The following is a 17,172-nucleotide window of genomic DNA, read 5'->3' as shown; positions in this document are numbered from 1 at the left end:
GAAAGAGTCAAGCGATGCGAGCGGCGAAGCAGAGACAGAGCTTCGAGGAAGAACAACCGAGGCATACAGAGAAAGAAGAAGGGGAGAGCAAACAGTTCTCGTCTGCACTTTTGTGGGCTTGCACAATGCACCCAAGTGTACCTGCCTATATATGTGTGACGCAAGAGAGAGGAGACAGCGACACAGAGGGCAGACCGCAATGGAGACACTGCGTTAGAGAGACGGAGAGCCGAGAAGGAGAAGGAGAAGGAACCTACTCGCTATTTTAGCAGAGCAGTTGCCGTAGCTGTAGAAGAAGGAGGACGGCGCTGAACATGGTAGCCATGCGAGACAGACGCCACAGACAGGGCAACAAAACGACAGTGGAGGGCCATGACTAAAGTGAAGAGGGAAGAAGAAGAACGAGAGCAGGAAGGAGAACGAATGCGCGACCAAAGGCGAGAAAGAGAGAAGAAGACAAGAAAAGAACGAACGACATCCGAGAAGAGAAAAAGACGACCAAAGTCTTGTTCGCTCTCTCGAACGGTGGCCGTGTGTACTTTTTTCAGTGAAGACTCCGGTTTTTTCGCAGGTAGAAGCGTCTCCAGTAAATCTTGTTTTTCTTCACGAGAAAGCTACGGGTCTTGTGTGGGCATTGCTTCTTTTCTGAGACTTCGTGTGAAGGGCAGTCTGAGAGAAAAATTTGTTCGCTCCCCTTTTGCCGGCATGCCGACGCGACGTCAAGCACCCGAGACACTGTACACGTTGCCGACTGTGCATCACGGAAAGGCAGAAAAGAACATGAACTCCACGAGAAACAAGAACTCAAGAAAAACAAAGCAGGAACGGGTCCAGCGCTTCTCTGCGTGTGTCGCTGACCATCCGCTGCTCGTTGAAGCGCGGTGTCACTCTTCGTCCCCAAAGGTGACGGGGACTCTTTTTTCGATCGAGAAGAGGCGAGAACGGAGCTCCGCGAAAGAGAACGAGAGGCGGAAGAGAGAGAGAGTCAGAGCGCAAGAAGTAATCACAACATGTGCACAGACAAGAGGTAGGGGGTTAAAGCAGAGACTCGCCTCCCGGAGTTGTGAAGCAACGCGGAACATCTCTAAACGAAGAGCTCCTGGAGTATTACGTCCAGAGCTCTGGCGTCGCTCTGTGACATCCGCCGCTCGGATCACCATCGGCCACTGACACAGGGGAAATACGAGAGACGGTGTGACAGAAGAGAGGAAAAAAGAAACGACTTGACACGAACTCCGAGTTCTCTATTACCGTTACACGTTGCGAACAGTCCTTACTACATGGAGCAGGAGATTATGATTAGGTGGTGGAACAAGGACGACGTCTGCTGGCCAACAACTCTACCTACTGCCTGAATAGGACAAGGCAATGCTTGTCCCCGACAGAAGTGAGAAGAAAATGGTGGAAAGAGAGAACGGCGAAACTCGTAATGCCGAGTTAAGAGAGAGTCGACGACGCGGGAGACTGCGGAGCGAGAAGATGTCGAAGCGGAGGCTCGAAAGACGAGAATCAACGACGAAGTTCATGCGTAGTCGGTTCTTTGTCTTCAGCGAAAAAAGCGGTTCATGACACAAGAGATAGATGGATTCTTTGCAGGGTGATCCTTGTGATTCTTCCGGAAAAAATCAGCCGAAAGCAGAGACATCGTCCACCAAAACCCACCTTGCACGACTCTCTACGCGACCACGGACACTCACCGATACTTCGACACGATTTCGCATGCGACCCTGCATCAACCTATCCAAATATCCATATATATATATATATATATATATAAATATCATTCAGTGGGTGTCTAACTACATCCACGTAAAGAGCTGTGTATTTACATATATATATATATATATAAATGTCCTGTACAGATGTGAGTCGTGACAAGCGTGGATGTGTGGAGTGGCTTGCATGCGAATGCTTTGTTCGTGCAGACATCTCGTCTCTTTCCGTACGGATTTCGCTAAGTTGTGTTTGCCTCGTTGGCAGCGCACTGCGGCGTCTCTGTCTCTTCGCCTTCACGTTTTGTTTGTTTTTCTCGAAACTCTCGACTAGCAGGTACTGGATTTTCCTCTGTGCCCAGCTTCCAGAACGGAAACAGCGTTCGCAATCGTCTTCTCTTTCACGAGAATGTTTTTTTCGTTTCTTCAGCTCCTCTTCTGAACCGTTTCTTCGTCTCTCCTTCTGCTCCTCCTTCGCCGGTCGACCCCCACCCTCCCCGCTTGTGGACGACTCTCTTGCGCTCTGCCGCTGTCTCCTTCTTTCTCTGTCTCTCCGTTATCACGCGGCCTCTTCGCCTCGGCCGCTTTCCGCCTCTTCTTCGGTGTCTGTCTTCGCGCCGTTGGGAGCAAAGTAGTCCGAGAAAATCGACAACGAGAAGCCTTGGAATCCGGAGTTCCCTGCACGCACCCCAGAGGCGCCTTCTGCGCCGGTCCCGAAGAATCCCCAGTCGAAAGGACCTACTCCCCACTGCTGCGCCCGTTTGTCCTGAGCGTCAGGTCGGCGCGGGCGCGTTGGACGTCTCGCTCTCACGCACCACCGCAGTTTCTTCGAAGCCTTGTCTGTATAAAAACGGAGACACACAAACCAAGAAAAAGATGACCGAATCGGCAATCCTGTGGGGGCGCGACACACATGCGCAGATCCCGCGTCCTTCGAAATTCACAAGGTGAACGCCCTATTTTTCCGCCGCACTGAGCGGCGTCCTTTCTCCACCCTCTGGTGCATCCGCCGGATGGTTTCCCCGTCCGCGCCGAGTGTACAGACACCCTGGAGGACTCCCCAACAGATCCTGCCCGTTGTTGCTGGTGAAAAACAACATGTACTTGTTCGTCTCTCAGGCGCGGGGATGCAGCCCCCGAACAAACTCGCCCAGCAGTAGCCGCCCACTGCGGCGCGTAGCTGGCAGCACCCTCAGGCCCTAGGTTCCGGAACAGTCCCTCTGCTTCTCTGATCCAAGGAACAAACGCCCCCCGCTACAGGCTGGACGACGGACAGACCGGCGCGTCGCGCGGAGACCGGCGCATGCAGTTCGACCCGCATAGTCAGACGCCTCAAACGGGGACAGGCCGGCGCGTTTTGTTCGAACGTAACGTGAAGGCAGACGCGTTCTTGGCAACTCGGCCAGCGTTGCCATATGCGTTGAGTCCGCGCGCAAGAGGCTGCTGCGAGCACGAAGGAATCGCACCTCTGACAATGAGGAACTCTGCGTTGTCTCCGAAGCGATCGTAGGCTCTTTCGAGAGCAAGCAGCATTTTTGTTTTCACAGGGAAACGCGCCATGCGCTCCAGCAGTCTCTCCACCCCAGCCTGTTCGTCGTCCGGCTGACTCGTCTCTTTCGTTTCCAGGACTGCGCCTCTCTCGCCCTCGGAGACAGAACAGAGAGAAACCTCCTGGGTGTCTGCCGCCGCTTCGTCACCCTCAGGTTCTCCGGGACAGGAAGAAGAAGACGAAGAAGAAGAAGGGGGAGAAGAAGAGGAAGAAGACGAAGAAGAAGATGGAGAAGAAGAGGAGGAAGAAGAAGAGGAGGAAGAGGAGGAAGAGGAGGAAGAAGAGGAGGAAGAAGAAGAGTCACCGGACGGCATTTCGCATGTAGTCGTATCCTTCAAGTGGGGTGCGGAGTATTTCATGGCGTTTCTTCTTCTCTGTTCGTCTGCTTTTTTTTCCAGAACGTCCGAGGGCGCCGTCGCCGCTGTGGCAGCAGCCGAGGCCCAGCGAATGTGCTGTAGCGTATCTTCGTAGGAGAGCGAGAGCAACACAGCTTCAGAGGAAACAAAAAAACAGCGAAGAAAACTAGACATGAGAGCGAGCGTTAAAGTCCCGTTTCGAGAGACGAAGCGCGACACCGTTTGCCGAGAAGAGGCAGCAGAAAACGACGAGAAGGGATGCCGAGACGGAACCACGAATGCTAAGGTAGCACACGGGAGGAGAGACGCCTGCAGTCTCAAAACAAAAGATACTCGGTGAGGCAGCGTGATCTGCACAATCCTTATTTGTAAAGGAGATCTAAATGTTCGCCGCACACGATGCTTCGAGACCCCAAAGCGCCCGGAGATACAAAGTGGAGAGCGCGAGATGCGAGGAGAGAGACAAGCGAGAGAGAGAGAAAGAGCAACGCGAAGAACGAGACAAGAATGGGGCAGAAGGAGATGACCCGTAGAGACGTCAGCGGGAGCGCGAACAGGACAACGAAGAGCGAAAGAGCAAAGAAGGAACGAAGAGAAGGAAGATGGAGAAACTGAAAATCGTGGAGTGTGAGCGCGAGGGCCAAGGGCTGAGGGAAGGACCTACAGCGGACGCTGTCGAGAATGGCGAGGCCGACCTTGAAGAGAATTTTCCATCCTTTCAATAAGAAGAGGTCCCAGATTTTCACGACCACAGAGAGAGGTAACTCATAAGCGTACAGAGTCATGACCCACTGGACGCAGTAGTAGTCTGGTCGAATGTGTTGTTTTTCCTGGCGAACAGACAAAGCCAAGACAAAGCCAAGTTCAACATTCGCCGCACATGTAGTAGGCGTGAAGGCGCTTCGATTCCAACGCACCCAACCTTTTCGACGGCGGATGTGCATGCGCAGAGGCCTAGGCCAGGCAGCTGTACGTACACCGTCGCCCACCATCCGACGCGGGAGTCGTCCAGGTTCGTTTGCGTTGTCTTTCGCGACGAAGGAGGCGCGTGCGGCTTGCGTACGAAACTACGAATCGACCCCACTGATGTATGAGACACAAATGCATGCATGCACCAGACAGATCGATGATATAGAGGTACGGCGGGAACAAATCCAAACGCGTTTATGTGCATGCACGAGTATGAAGTCGCGAACACAGGTCTCTACCGGACCCCGTCGGTTTTACTCCAGTGAAGTCTCACTCTTCATGTTTTGCTTTTCTGCGAGAGGCGAGACCTTACGAAATGCGCATGCAGTTTGGGGAGAAAGGCCTTTAGAAGGCAGTCAAATTCAAAAACGATCACCTGCGACGCAGAGAGAGGGGAACACGGTGCACACAGAGCTGGGGAAACTGAAGCGCATGCAAATGCGTGCATGCAACTGAATTTCTCAGGAGAAGACAAGAAGAGACTCCCCGATGGCCCCCAACACACTAAAGCGGATCAGCCCCGAAGAAAAGAGTTGAAAGGACAGAAGATCTAACACTGTGGCATTTTGTGACTTGCACAGTTCAACAATGCTTCCGAGGATCTGCGCAAAGTAGACACAAGAGGAAGATGCTCGCAGAAACAGAAGTTGAACACCGCGTAGTCGTGGAACAAAGAAGTCACAGTATGGCACGGCGCCTGCTGGGCATGCCGTGAGTTTCGTAAGATGTTCCGTAAACTCCGTTTTTTGGGAAGCGAATCGGAGACGAAAGACGATTTGCATGCACGTACCTTGACACGGTGAAGAGAAGGAGAGTAGACCTGGTCGAGTTGGTAGGACTTCATTAACGACGCTAGACACTGGTACGCAGTCTGCATGGCCAGAGAGAAGAAAGATACGAGAAACCAGGGTGCACTCAAGCATTAGAAGACAAATAAGGAAACGAGAAGCGAACGTCACTGCTGAGCACAAAAAGGAGAGTGAATGGATAAGAGAGACGCAACAGGACTCTGTTGAACGCGAGACGAGAATCGAACTGAAAAAAGGAAGAGGAGACTCTGCTAGGCACTGAACACGATGTGAAAGGAGTGAAAGAGAAAGACTCGGAACATTTTGCGAAAGCCCAAGGTGGAACCAAGTGCGATACGGACAAGCGAAAGAAGGTCCTTCTTGTGGGGTCTCTGTGGAGAGCACATGAGAGAAAACAGATGACAGGCACTCTGCGGCGACCAGAGAACGAGGTGACCCTCGAGGTCTAAAACCGCAACTGCAGAAATTTCGAAGAAACCCAAAGAAGAAAAGTGCATGCACGTCGCTCGCGCACTCAGCGTCCTCCCTCTCTTCGACCGCGAGGCGCCGCCGGAGCACAGACGCAGAGAGATTCACCGACACAGCGCTGGTCGACCTTCGTTCTTCTCTCGCAGCTGCTACACACATGCAGCGCCCCAGATGTTTTCGAGGCGAGAGAACGCGTCCGTCCTTTTTGCTGTCTCGCCTTGCCGTTCTCGGCGCCACCCTCTCGCGAATTTCTCGCGCCTGGAAGCGGCCTTTCTCCGCGTTCTCTGCGAGGATCCCTCGATCCGTTTTCGCGTTCGAACAGCCTGTTGTCTGTCTCGAAATCGCTTTCCCTGACTCTCACCTGCTCGTCGCCCAGTACCTCGAGCAACACACCTGCGACGAAGTTCATTCCTTGGCAGTAGCCGACCTTCGGCAGCTGATTCGCCGACGCCCTCAGTATGCGTTCGAGCGCCTGTTGCCTGTGAACGAGGTTTACGCAGGAAAAGGACGAGGAAACTGCGCATCTTGTTTGCACCCTCGAACTCCGCCGAGCCGGGGCGAGGCTCGCTCGCTAGTGCGAAGGTACGCGGAAAAGCGAAAAGCTGTCAGAGGAGACGCGGCCTCGCGCAGAGCGGAGACTGAACGCGGCAGAAAGACGCGACTTCGACGCGAGGAAGCAAGAGAACAGAGAGAACATGGCGAGACGAAGAAGAAGAAGAGAAGCGGGAGATGACGCGAGAGCGAGAGACGATGAAAGAGAAAGCAAGAAGAGAGGAGGAGCGGAGGAGAGAGAGAAGAAAGACGAGAGAGAAGCGACGGACAGAGAACAGATGAAGAGAAGAAGAGAGAAAAGAGAAGAAGAGATGACGGGAGAGCGAGTAGCCACAGAAGGGGCTGGCAGAGAGGAGAGGTAAAAGACATGCATCTGGGGAATACACTGTGAAGAAAGAAAACGATCCTCGAGCATCGAGGGGAACAAAGAATACGTCAGGAAAACGCAGGAGAGAGTTGCCAACAGCCACGCATTGAATCAGACTCATGCGTTTGCGAAATTTCTTTTTCAGCCTTTGTGCAGTCTGGCACTGACATTGCAGGTTCCCGGAACTTTTTTCGATACGGAAAGGTGCGTCCGACGTCGCGTAGAATTTCTGGGTCGTCCGCGCTGGGTATCTGAGAGAGACTCTGCAGAAAACGCGAAACAGAGAGGTCAGAGACGGAGTCGCCTGTACAGACAGACAGAGCTCTTCTTTCCAGTTCACCGCTGTCTCCACTCTCTCTGTTTCGCCGACCCCCTCGGAGTGCACCGCGGCAGCTCACGCGGACCCGGGGCGTTCTCTCCCGCTCGACGCCCTTTGGCTTCGCGAGCAAGTCGACGAAGTTGCCTCTGAGAGAAGCTTCGGTCCGGAAATCGGGCGCGACAGCACCGTCCTAGGCGCTCAGACGTCTCTTTGTCTTCGAGTGAAACGGCTGTTGTACGACGATTCACAATTTTGTTTTCTTTACCTGATACTCTTCAGCTGTACAGAGCACCTCGTCGCCGAGGAGCGCGAGGCGCCACAAGGCGCGCCGGCCGCCGGCAGGGAAGCCGCGCTTCCCGAAGTGGATTTTCAGCAGTTCCAGCGAATTCAACTCGCTGTACCTGCAAGGGTGAAGGAAAAAAGAGAAGCAACGCAAGGCTCACTCCCCACTTACGAGTCCTCCACCTTGATAGGCACAAAGGCGTGATAACTTAGCCTGCGTAGAAAACCGGAACTGAGGATATCAAGATCCTAGCTCGACCGTGTGTTGCTAGTACCACAATGTAAGTGGATGACAAATCTCTGTAAATAAACAGAATTATAAAAAATACTAGCAGGTGGGCAATGCCAGTACGCGAGAGAGACGCATGTGGGCCAGTGAAAAAAGCCATTCTTGATCGAAAACGCAACACAGACACTTGCACTTCCAACCGGGGGCGTCAAACCAGAGCAATGGTCTCAACGAACAGAGCGACAGGGGGAACAAATATACGAATTCCTCGATCGACTCTTCTGCCGTTCTCTGATGTCGAAATACGCGCAGAGACGCTCAGACAACTCAACCGCCTGCGCTCCTTCCCTGTGAGAAACTCAAGGGCTCCCGCGCAAGCACAGAGTTGCGAGTCTACAGAGACGCGATCGACCGTCGACAACGATCTACCTCGACAGAAACAGCTGCGGAGCTTTACAAGAGAATCAGGAAACCTCTTTGAAAAACGCCACTGAGGAGGACTTTCCTCAGTGGGGGTGTACATCTCAGAAAATTAAATATTGAATGCATGCGCTGACAACCGACGGGCTGCGAGGTCTCTTCGCCATATTCCTAGAGCCGTATCGCCATCTTCAAGTGTGTGCATACATACGTAGATCAATGCATACGCTCGCACGTACAGAGGTACGCACTCACGTGTATACTCAAGTTTGTAGACTTCATTAGACACTTAGATACATCGAGGAGATATTTCCGTCACATAGATAAATATATTTATGTATATACAGGCTCATGTACATGCGTATACACATGCTTGTAGCTCTAGTTACGCGTAAAGAGATACAGGAGCCATTGCTGTCTTGCATATATATGTATATATATGTATGTATATGTATATATATATGTATATATATATACGCAGATAGAGGCGTCTGTATGCACTGGAATAGCGAGTCTGTTCGACTTATAAATAGACGATGAGGCGGCATTTCATCTCTTTTATAGGCGTTTGCGCCTTGCGTCTGCATGCAGGTGGAGGCTGGCGGTGTTCGATAGAGATGCATTGGAGACGGGGGAGAAGCGGTTTTCACGGACCATAATTTGCAGACGGCGCAGCACCTTCCTCGTTCCACGTCGGTGAGGTAGGCCGCCAGAGCCTTTGCGGCTTCTTCGGCGGTGAACAGTTCGACAAACAGGCCCTTGCGATTGGCACTTTCTAGGAACGGGAGAAGAATTCCCGCACCTGCATGCGCCGTATATTCGGGTTCTCCCTCGGGCTCGGAACTTTCGGCTGGTGGTCTCTCGTTCGTGCTCCGGCGCAGCGCTGGAGCGTGTGCTCTCGCGTCCGGCGTTCCCTGGCTACTCGAGTTGCAGGCCTCGCGGCTCAGGCTGCGAGTCTGTGTGCGCGACGCGTCTGCGGTAGAGAATATGGAAACGAGGTCCGACCTCGCAGGTCTCGCGGACGCCTGATGACGCGTCATGTTGGACGCGCGAACCGCCGAGAGCGAGGCAGACGACAGAGGACCCGCAAAGAGCAGTGGTGAAGAAACAGGGCGTCTCTCAGGTCTGGCTTCGGCATGACCGGTGTCGCTCGGAAGCCGGCCAGAGGCTGCCTCTTCCGTGCGAAAGCCTTCTTCTTCGCGGCCCAGACGTACAGACTCAGCTGCTGCTTCTGACTCGAGAAACTCATCGTCTGATCCGCGATACGCCGGCAGGTGCATAGCCCAGCACTGTGGGGAGGGCGGCGGGGAGGAGTGCGGAGACAGAGAGGAGGTGGAGACGCGCCTCGGCTGCGGCGCCTCTGTCTCTTCTTCACCGCGAGAGTGGGGAGAGAGTTTCGCGTCCTTTTCGGGCACCAGCGCCCACTCCAACTCCTCCTGAGACAACCAGTTAGGAGACGAAACTCCCGACCTGGACGCCTTCCCGTTTGTCACGCTCAGACGCCCCACGGACGGCGCCAAGAAGTCTCCTCGCTTCTCCCCCGTCGCTGCTGTCTCCGGCCGGTCCGCCTGGACAGGCGAAGCGGCGGACGACGGCGACACAGCTTGCGCTTCATGCATGTTCGAGGCTCGTCTCTTTTCAGCAGCCAGTGCGGCTCGAAGGGGACGAGGAGCTTCCGCGAGGAACGGCGCAGTCGCAGGACGCCGCGCCCCAACGACCGCGGTCGGAGGCGAGGCCGGAGAATCTCCGCCTGTCTCCGGCGTGTGGAGGGTCGGCAGCGGGGAGACAAACTGCGAAGGCTCGGAGCCGCGCGGCGAGGCCGAGGCAGACGCGACAGAAGATAACTCGGACGGCGGCGAACTATCCGGAGAAGGCTTGGGCCGAGCCGACGGGGGCAAGGGAGCGGAAGCCATTTGACCTTGAGAAATACTCCTGGAAAACTCTTGCACACCCTTCTCCCGTGATGACAGCGAAGTCGAAGAAGAGGAGGAAGTCGAAGAAGAGGAGGAAGTCGAAGAAGAGGAAGAAGGGGAAGAAGAGGAGGAAGAGGAAGAAGGGGAACAAGAGGAGGAAGAGGAGGAAGAGGAAGAAGAGGAAGAATGTGTGTTACGGTCTTTCACTGAGTACAGTTGAGCTGAATCGCAGGGGAGAGGCTCGGAAACAAATCGAGGGTTCTCGTCTGCACATCGCGAGAGAGGAGATCCTGGAGTCGAGGCAGCATGCTTCGCCAACAGTGGCTGCGAGGCGAGGGCAGAAGCGAGACAAGTGAGTTCCTGCGACTGCCGACGCGAGGCCTTCGCACGGCCTGGCTTCGACTGTGCAGACTGCGTCCAAGAAGCGCGAGAGGAAGACCGCAAGCGAAAAACTTTCAGTTTCTCGAGAGAAACAGAAGAAAGGAGAGACGAAGAAGACTTGCCTAGGTTGGCATGGGCGTCTGTTGTGCTGCCTCTCCGCGTTCGCCGGAGCGTCGTGGCGAAGGGGAGAGGCATCATTAAACACCCAAGAAGAACAGGTCCGAGCGCGACCGCGAAGCACAGACGGAAAGAGGCAGGCTAGACGAAACCGCGAAGAGAGAGGAGAAGAATTCCAACTCGCCACCCATCAACCCTCCGACAGACTGGGCTGCAGGGAAGGAGAGGTTGGTGAAGAGAGAGAGAGAAGAAGGCGGAGAAGCGGGAGATATCATCTGTCAGAGAAAGGAGGAAGGCGCGGCGATAAAGAAAAGAAGAAGTTGTTCTCGAGAGCAAAGGGCGAGGAGCAAGAACCGAGGCAGAAAGGCCTTTCAGGTTGCTGACGGCGTTGCGAGGAGAAGAAGACGAGACAACAAGTAGAGGACATGTACACACTGTCGAGACACCGCGAGAGCGTCTGCTGCGCATGTCGCTGGTGCGGTTTCCCCTGAAAAAATCGTCTGTTTGGTCCTTGCAGAATGCACCAACATGTACACAGGAGAGCCAGTCGGCTTCTTCAAAGTGTGAAGTGGAAAGGTGCGAACAGTCTGCAAGCCTGCCGCGGAACAATACGCAGTCGTGTGAACGGCTGCGTCGAGCGGTCGGGTGTCTCCCGGTGTAGACGCTGCAAACGGAGAGGAGAAAGCGATAGAGGAGAGAAATGCAAGTCTAGCGTCCTGAGTTGGCAGCGCCTCTGCGTCGTCAAGACTCGAGGCAGGGTTACATCGAAGTCCTTCCTCTTCTACACGGCAGGATTTCTCTCCGTATACACACCCTCCCGCCTCTGTGCAAAAGTCGATCTCTCGCGTGCTCAGAATCCCAGTGCAGTCACTTTAGCTCCTCAGTTCCCTCTGAAACGAAAGAGAGTGTGAAGAGCCGATAGATGAGAAAAAGAACAACCGAAAGATCTTGGTTTTCAACGAGAAAACAAGACACGAGTCAAGCGAAATCCGCAAGGCCACCGGAACCGAGGAACTGCATGCACTGCTGCCTCCGGGGAACTAGCTGCCCTCTTCTTGGAGAAGCGTCCGTGAGTCGAGGGTGCTTGTCGATTTATGTTTTATTGAATGTTACATCAAATGTGAAACAGCAAGCTGCGGTTCCAAATTCAGCGAGTTCGTTTCTGACACATTTCAGTGCTTCAAATCTGTCAAGAGTTCCTCGACAGTCGGATGTACAGATACCCAGCAAGTCGGTAAAAAGCGTAGACGCAGGATTTTCCTGTGTTTGTACATCATTCAGTAGGCAGATGCTTGTCTGACCTCCCAAAATTGGTTCCCTGGTGATGAGGAAATGTCTCCTGGAGTGCCGCTCCTCTCTACTGGGTCGCGCGCTCAAGTTGTAGAGACAGATGTAGATGTAACTGTAAATAACTCGGAAGGCATGACTGTCTTCCCCCTTGTAGAACGGAGTTTCGCGTCTCCTTAGCCTTCTTTGAACGGATGCTCTCCACGTTTTAGGGAGGAATTTGGCGTTCCCAGTTCCACGCTGTACGTTGAGGAGGCAAGCCTGGCACTGTAGGAGCATATACAAGTGGATACGCTAACTGTGCAAACGATCCGCGGTCCCGAGCTGCATCGACAGAGATGTCAACAACGAGAAAGCTTTGGCAAAGTCAGCTGCTGTAGAGCCACGTTTACTACCTCCAACTGTGTAAAAACGTGCACATCTCGCGCAAGGAATTAGATCCACACAAAATAGGGGCGAGCAAATGCGTCTGTACCGCTGGAGACTATCACGCGCTACGTCCCTCCGGGTATTGTACTCGGAAGGTCCCTAGTATGCTAAGAAGGTCCGCCTTTTCTTTGTGTCTGTCCGTAACTGCGGGACAGACCTACTAGGAAATCAAATTCACTCAACCATATGTCCACTCTGTAAAAAGCGACAAACAACAGCTAGCGAGGCGACAACGCTGCGTGGTGCCTCCCATATAAGCAAAGGGCACTCGAATGGGTGGCTCTGACCCTCGCAAGATGGAAAAACACGCGAAAGGAGTTGTTTACTGAGTGGATCGGCACCAATCCGTTTCTTCTTTACGAATCCTTACGATAATAAAAGTGGAAATTCCCCAGCCTTCTACTGGAAACACCTGTGAACAGGATGTACCTAAAAGGTACAAAAGCGGAAGAACCATGGCAAATCAGAAACTGCCGTCTCGATTTCCGCACTCTCGTATATTCTGCGCCGCGCAACATGAAAATTGGAACAGCTCTGCTTTAGCCGCCAAGGAAAATAACAAACTAAAAAAATCTCCTGCATTCTTGCTTGTCGCCGCAAGCCACGAGTATCGTGACACGAGGCGGCGATACGAATCCATTTTTGTGCTTGCGATAAAGAATGTAGCAAAACGGGGGTGATGCATATAAACACCATGTGGCATTGTTTCAGTAATAAAGCACTCGCACTATGGCTTCGGCATGGTATCTGAAGTGCGTGCAGCGAACGGACCTAGCGCCAGACACCTGGTCGATACCCTGGAACAAGCATCGAAACTCGTTAGTGATCTCCACAGGAAACACAATGTTGAGAATTGCGACCTAGACAGGGTTGCTCTGTACATGTTTTCCTTTGCTGATGCAGCTTTACACGGCGTAAGAAGTGGACGATTTGCTCGAATATTTCTTTTGGATCGTCGGTTCCGCTTACGCTGTTCCCCAGAACGGGGTCGCTGTGGTCACAGAATCGTTGACTCTGTGCGTCGCAAAGAAATCCTGCTGGCCATGGAATGTGCAGAGTGTCACAAATGATTTTTCGGGATCGGCTGGAAGCAGGTACTGTAAAATCGATTTGCGTTTCTTCTTGAGTGGTCTACGGACCGTGTTCGATTAGCTCCCCCTCTACAAGGTTTGTGGCGTTCGTGTACGGCTTAACTTCTGTTCCGTGCCTGTGTGTTTCTCTGTGTCGAGATACCGGCGCTGGAGAATGTCTCGTCCATGCGTTATGAAGTTTAATCCAGGAGAGTCGTGATTTTGGGTTATGTGGTTTCACGTTTGAGAGGCTAGTTGCGGAAGAAGTTGAGTGTGACTCAAGGGCTCAGGGAAGTTTTCAACTCACTTGTCGACTTCAGTCCCTATCAGCTGCGGCAATGGCGTTCAGAAAACCACTTTTCTCAGGCAGGCAGTGGGTTGCCCTGATGTGCGTGTTTGCTGCTGTTGGTGGAAAGAGTGTTCTCCACAGCGGTGTGCACGGCAGAGTTTTAGACGCGCTAATTGATGTGAAAGAGCCGAGACATGTTTCTATTTCAATGCAGTATGGAGACGAGCTTCGCCTGCTGTGCACGGGGGCGACGGCGACAATTCCGCAGAATTTCAAGGTCAAGTGTTGCAACGATTTCGGAGCAATCTGTACCCCTGGAAAAGTTGAGTCTGAGTATCAGGGGATGTTTCCCCTCGCAGGAAAAGAGTTTCTGTTCTGGACTGGAGGGAATGCCATAACCACTCCAGCCACGTTTCGCCTGCCTCCGTTGGAGAAAGGAAATCGCTACAAAGAGCGATTCAGCCTTGGCTGTGTAGATGAAAAGAACCAGGTATCAGTCATCGATGTCACCGTCCTTGCCTCGGACTACAATCTCCGTGACGACTTCTCCGAGGCCATGAGGAGGCAACGTCAGACGGAAAAAGACAGAGTCCAAGAATCAGGCGTGGGTGCCCTTGCCTCTTTCCCCGTTGCTGTGGTCTTCTCGCTTCTCTCATTCGTAAGCGTGTCGCAAACACTTTGACTGCGCTTTTCTAATTTGAAGCACACGACAGCGGGGAAACGTGGTGTGTCCGTTTCTACTTTCCTTGTTTGAAGGTCAGATTCGCAGGAGCCATCACTCAGACATGAGTATATGCTGTTTCTGGAGAGTACATACTACGGTTGGACTCCTGGTGTATATCTTGAAGGCCTTCGTTTGGGGAGTTAAAGCACGAGAAAAAGTACCAAGCTAGGCAGAGACAGGGTTGCTGCTTGTGACGTTTAATTGTGTAACTGAGGGAGATCCTCAAAGTTTGCGGAAGATGCGTTTTTCTGGAATGCTCTGTCACATTCCAGACGAACGTTTTGCGTAGTTGCGGAAACAAGCAGGTGTGAGGCCCTTTGCTATTTTGCGGAACCAGTTCACCGATTGGCGCATGCTTCCGACATGTGTCATTTCTTTCCAAGAATATGTTCAGCGTTTCACATGGCATGATTGCTTTCGCAGTGGTCCCGAGACGGGTTCCTTTTCTTGCTGGTTAACAACTGTGCAACAGTATACGTGCAAGAACAGTAAATCGTGTTGTGCGTCAAAGACGTGTACGTTGTCGTGAGGCACATTTCGGACGTCGCAGAAAAGGAATATATATGCCGGTGTTACGGAATCAACAAAACACATTCGCCGATTTCTGGAGGGCGCAAAGACCGTTTCTCCAAGGGTTTTGAATTCCGTAACCTCTGGTGCATTGCCCACATCTGCCGCTCCACGGTATACTACCGCAGGGGTGCCTCTACGATCCGGCGGTTCACCGTCATTCACAAAAAATAGTCCGCATCTGCCGGTAGGAGATGTTATGGTGTATCACTGACAGGCAGACTTGGTTGCTGCTTCGGCCGGAACGTGAGCACCGTGTGTGTTTTTCTACGGTGCTACTGATATTTCGCTGCACTTCGTTTCCTTTCGTTCTGTATGAGCATTTTCGCGAGCCGGTTGCAACGTCCAGAAGGACGGATGTTCGCGTTCTTTTGCAAATGGCTACGAGTATTTGTTGGACTTCTGGTTCAGATCTTGAAGGTCTTTGTTCACCGAATCCAAGTTCTGTTGTGCAGACACACGTCGAAAGGCAAAAACGTTTCGAGGAATGCTCCACTTCACGCTGGATTTGTCCAAAATAATAACGTACCAACACAACCTTGTGGAGATGGGCAATACAGCTTGGCAGTAAATCACACGCATAGTAAAACGACCGCTTCACGCTGCCACACACCCTATGAAATCCCGAAAACTGCAACAGAAGGTTCAACTGGGTGTCTCGCCTCTCTAGTACCACGGGTTCATGCTGCTGAACATCGTACTGCAGGATTCTGTCATGAAAGGAGCTTTGCGGAGGATACAGCTAGCTGTATACTCTGAGCGGTTTCCAGAGGACCGGCTGGGGGGGGGGCATTTTCTAAGAAGCGTTCTCCGTCGTAGCGCGCTGTGTACAACCATCGAGGTGATACTGCGTATTTTCATATTTCTGGGATCTGAAAGAAAAACGTGAATCTGCAGCGTGAGCCATAATGCCTGAGATCATATGCACGACCCCAAGTGTGCAACTCCGGAGTTTCCAGCTGAGGTCCTATCGCTTTGTTCCTCTGGCTGCGATCTGTAAACACAGGGAATAGACCATTTCGGATTTATTGACCATTTTGATGTCCTTTTTTAACAGTCTCTTGCAACCTCGGAGGTGTGTAAACTCGGAAAAGCCCATTAGATACGCCAGCTACTTTTGCTAGCGATTGCCGTGGAGATCAGAAACGCTGGTGAAGACTCTTTCCCAGAACAATGTGCACTGTAGAGACCACAGAAAATTGTTTTCCCCTTGTCTCGGCGACACGTGAAATTTACATGTCTACGTTTGTGGCGTATGCCATTCTTCCCGGCATTTGACGTAGAAGCTAGAAACAGATGCGAAACATTGCATACACCCCCTGCTGCAAATGTGTCTATCTGATTCTACATGTGTACGTGAAAATGCTTGTTGCTATCGGCACACGAACACAAGATGACATGCTTCCGGTGTGGAGAGAAATCTCGTCACGCACACCACGGAATGCCGCTGGAAAGGAGGAAAGACATCTTTAATTTGGCTGTTACGGCTGTGTCACAGGAAAGCCGTAGAAGAAAAGTGCCTTTCAACGAAAAATAGCCGGGAAATCAGCATCTAAAGTATGCACTCGAGTATCAACTTGGATGCACGGACGGACATAAATAACGTGGTAATTACACTCCTGTGTCATAGGTACTATAGTCTTTGTATTTGTTCGATCTACCCTACAGTTCTGGATCGCGAAATTTGGTCATAGGCACGATCTCCATGCATCAATCCCAACGCGGTGTTCAGCTCTGATCTTTGCGTCCTTGATGCCGCCTTTCTACTCAGGAAGTCGTCACTTCTTTGTGCCTATCTACATTGATGGATCCTTTTTTTCGCTACAAAACTGTGCCTTTGTGTGCAGCTTCTCTTTTGCATCTTTTGCACGGGAAAACACGAAAACCGCCGCGTGTGTGTCTCCTCGTTGGTGTCGACCCACCCCCCGTTTTTCGTCTCTCCACCCTGCTTGTCTTCGCATGCGCATAACACTGCGTTTTTTTGAAAAAAGGATATCATTTACGTCCGGCTCTCTGGCTCGAAAGCGGAATTTTACATAAAATACGAGCGAAAGAAGTCTTGCTCTCGTCGAAAAGCGAAGGGCGCTTGTGTGTGAGTTTGTCTGTGTCTGCTCCGCACAGCGGCAAAGCAACCAGTCACAAAGCATGTGTTTTTCGTTTTTCTCGTACGCGTGACGATTCCGAGAGTCTCTCTCTGTTTTCCCGCAGTCCTTCACGACTTTCTCCATCTTTTTTGTGTTTCTTTTCTCCTCAACTTCCCCGGTTTTCCTGTTCTCCTTCGCTCGCTCTCTCGCTCGCTCGCTCAACTCTCGCCTCTCATTTTACGGCGCTCAGGCTGTCTCTGACACTTAGAAAGCCAG

The 17,172-nt window shown here is 52.3% G+C and overlaps 2 protein-coding genes across 2 annotated transcripts; one reads left to right on the top strand and one right to left on the bottom strand.

Annotated features, from left to right (window-relative positions):
• Window positions 1–1,146: 1,146 nt before the first annotated feature.
• Window positions 1,147–13,096, bottom strand: TGME49_226850 (TBC domain-containing protein). Its single transcript, XM_018780153.1, has 9 exons — window positions 8,687–13,096; window positions 7,367–7,502; window positions 6,951–7,045; window positions 6,225–6,342; window positions 5,377–5,457; window positions 4,900–4,962; window positions 4,282–4,447; window positions 3,179–3,751; window positions 1,147–2,552 (listed from the first exon to the last, which is right to left on the bottom strand). The coding sequence occupies exons 1-9, from the start codon at window positions 10,522–10,524 to the stop codon at window positions 2,272–2,274; spliced, it is 3,351 nt and encodes a 1,116-aa protein (XP_018636048.1). The 5' UTR covers window positions 10,525–13,096; the 3' UTR covers window positions 1,147–2,271.
• Window positions 12,523–16,269, top strand: SRS67 (SAG-related sequence SRS67). Its single transcript, XM_002366298.2, has one exon. It carries the CDS (start codon window positions 13,568–13,570, stop codon window positions 14,198–14,200), a length of 633 nt encoding a protein of 210 aa, XP_002366339.1. The 5' UTR covers window positions 12,523–13,567; the 3' UTR covers window positions 14,201–16,269.
• The last annotated feature ends 903 nt before the right edge of the window (window positions 16,270–17,172 follow it).

Source organism: Toxoplasma gondii, chromosome X (assembly GCF_000006565.2).
Source record: "Toxoplasma gondii ME49 chromosome X, whole genome shotgun sequence".
NCBI classification, from domain to species: Eukaryota; Apicomplexa; class Conoidasida; order Eucoccidiorida; family Sarcocystidae; genus Toxoplasma; species Toxoplasma gondii.
Note: the sequence above shows the minus strand (reverse complement) of the source record. Positions and strands in the feature narration are given on the sequence as shown.

Excerpts from the sequence above, each read along its gene's own strand:
- TGME49_226850 (XM_018780153.1), bottom strand. The coding sequence starts at position 10,524 with ATGATGCCTCTCCCCTTCGCCACGACGCTCCGGCGAACGCGGAGAGGC. Across the intron at positions 6,343-6,950 it reads AAGTTCCGGGAACCTGCAAT|GCAACAGGCGCTCGAACGCA; the intron begins GTCAGTGCCAGA and ends CCTCGTTCACAG. Across the intron at positions 4,963-5,376 it reads CTTCTCTTCACCGTGTCAAG|GTGATCGTTTTTGAATTTGA; the intron begins GTACGTGCATGC and ends TCTGCGTCGCAG.
- SRS67 (XM_002366298.2), top strand. The coding sequence starts at position 13,568 with ATGGCGTTCAGAAAACCACTTTTCTCAGGCAGGCAGTGGGTTGCCCTG.